Genomic DNA, 2,666 nt, shown 5'->3' with positions numbered 1-2,666 from the left:
TTTTCTCAAAGTCCAAAAAAAAAAGCTTAATCAGCACAAAGTCATAATGTGGCATTCAAAGTTAAGGCTATGCCAAGAAGGAGTTTTAAACAGTACTGGAGTGACCATAATCAGTATTCCCCAACTGAGAAATAGTGAAATGATGATTAAGTGCCCCAAACCTAAAGCCCAGAAGAGTTAGGTATTTATGCCACACGATAAACAGCAAGTTGGGATACTGTGATAAAAGCAGAATCATTTTTTAAAAAGTAACTTAGCTGTTCTATACTTCATTAACAGTCCCCAATTACTGAACTATCTAATAAATATTCATTATTAAGGTAAAAGGAATTATTAAATGGATGCATATGCACTGCATTTTTTATATCCCCAAATATTATGAGGTCCATTATATAATCCCATCTAATATGTCAAAAATGTGCAATAATTATGTGACTTTTTCAACTGAACAACAGCTATATTAGGTCAGGTTCTTTACCCAAAACAGAAGTCAGTTTCAGACAGTGATCGTTGAGGAAAGTCAGGTTTGCATTTCCCAATGTCAACTTCAAAGGCCATGGATATGATGATAATGATGATGATCATTATGATAAATCATTAACAGTAGCAAATGCTTTTGTAGCAGTTATTACATGCAGAGCATGGTTCTGAGATCCTTACATACGTCAATTTACTTAATCCTCAGAAGAATTCTGAGACATGTGTCACTCTAATCCCATTTTAAGATGTGAAAACTGAGGCAAACATAGATTAGGTAATTTACTCAAGGTCACACATCTCATAAGTTACAAGGCCAGAATTCAAACTCAGGAAGTCTACCTCCAGAGGCCATGCTCTTAACCACATGCAATATCCGTTTCCTGTCTAACTCTCAAGACATGCTAATATCCCCTTTATCATCTCCTGACTGAGTGCTTTTCTTTACCTGCATTGCTACCTTTCTACGAACTCTGTGAAACCTCTTTGTTTTAATAATTCATAAATACAATCTTCCTAAAATGTAGAATTCAGAAGTATAGGATGTGATTCTTGTACCCTGTTCTAGGTAATCTCATGCCAGTTCTTGAAGAATTCTTAGCTTCTGAGATTTGAAATTTCACTAGTGCTTCATATTTGTTATAAGGAGGAGGAAGACAGGAAAACACTTACTAGTATCTGGAGTTTTCTCTTCAGATCTGCCAAATAAAAATTCATATTTGGCCTTGGCAACACTCTGGGAATGTGCTGATGCATTGTTAACCCAAACAAATGTCTCTGCCTGCAAAATTAGAACAAAACAGAGATATCATTAAAAACACATCATAAAGCAAAACAACCAACAAGAGGGTGGTTAAGCAATTATGACATATCTATTTGATAGTATGCTACACAGCCATTAAAAACAAAACATGAAAAACATACCATGACTTATGTTTTGGTATGACTTGACAGAATACAAGATTACAGCTATATAAAAAAAGTGAAACACAAACATCTACAGGGGAGTAAGAAAAATATGGTTTGGCTTGAGAGGCAGGGTTATGGAGGAATTTTTTTTTAATTAGGTTTACGTTACTTTTCTGTAATTAGAAAACTATATTTTATTTTTAGACACATCGTTTTCCAAATGATTGTCATTACCCACACCCCACAGCAGGAACATTTCTGTATGTAGGTTCTGCTAAAGTGTTCCAACAAAAAGTAGTCTTTCCCCCAGAGAGACCACATTTTTATTTAATCAGGGACATCATCTGCCAGACAGGGAATAGAATAGAAGAGCCAGGCATTCCCTGTATATTAATTGGTCTAAATTTGAGCATCTGCCCCAGTGGCCTTAAAATTCCTAAAACTCCCCTATTTGAAAGAAAACCTACAAAGGTGACTGTGAAAGTGTTTCACATCATGGTTCTGAATTCCTACAACCTTCTTCCTTGTTGCTTTAGACAACTGACAAAAATCAGGGGTGCCTCCCTTCCCTGGCCTAGGATTAATTAAAAATAATAACGAGGTAGAAATTTCAAAATACAAAGAAATTTGACCTAGTCCCATCAGGGAGCTATTATTCTGCCTCTTTCTTCCAAACTCAAAAACGAACCAGGAGCCAGACATTACCTACACTGGTTTCCACCCTCTAATTTAATGAGACATTTTTTTCTCATGTCTGAACAGCAAATGGCCATTCCACTTTAGGAGAAAGAAACATGAAGAGTTTTATCAGCAACCAGGCAACTACTTCAAAGAGGGAAACTTTATGACTTCTATTATACCCTTTGGACCAGGAATGAGTGACAGCAGCGAAGGCCCACGACTGGGTTATGATTAACTCCATCACCCACTACAGACGGGTTCCGCGGGCAGGCCTCTCTTTGGTCTTGTATACCAATATCAAAGAGCTAGCCTGTACAGCTTGAGATCAGCAATTTCTGAAAATTGCTCTACAATCAGTTAACGTTCATAATGTGAAAAATTCATCTTTCTGGAAAAGGTGTAGGCTCCTCTTGAAGTTACATGCTTTATAATCAGAAGCTGTTAATTATCCTTTTCCCCAATAGAGAGGAAATATTAATTTTTTGATGTGTTTAGGGAACTTTCAGGCTGGGAAAAGAGGAACTTGGCGCCCTAATTTAGGTAGGGTGGTTTGGGAAGGTTCTCTGAGGTGCTAATACCTGCAGAGTTGAGAAAAATGA

At 36.8% G+C, this 2,666-nt stretch overlaps 1 protein-coding gene across 1 annotated transcript in view; it reads right to left on the bottom strand.

The window, feature by feature from the left end:
* PSD3 (pleckstrin and Sec7 domain containing 3) overlaps window positions 1–2,666 on the bottom strand; it is a 426,096-nt gene that overhangs the window by 358,104 nt on the left and 65,326 nt on the right. Inside the window, exon 2 of the mRNA XM_019649264.1 lies at window positions 1,150–1,258. Coding sequence (XP_019504809.1) covers window positions 1,150–1,258 — 109 coding nt within the window. The remainder of the gene's footprint in view (window positions 1–1,149; window positions 1,259–2,666) is intronic.

The sequence above is a fragment of the Hipposideros armiger genome, unplaced genomic scaffold, assembly GCF_001890085.2.
Source record: "Hipposideros armiger isolate ML-2016 unplaced genomic scaffold, ASM189008v1 scaffold_131, whole genome shotgun sequence".
Taxonomy (NCBI): Eukaryota; Metazoa; Chordata; class Mammalia; order Chiroptera; family Hipposideridae; genus Hipposideros; species Hipposideros armiger.
Note: the sequence above shows the minus strand (reverse complement) of the source record. Positions and strands in the feature narration are given on the sequence as shown.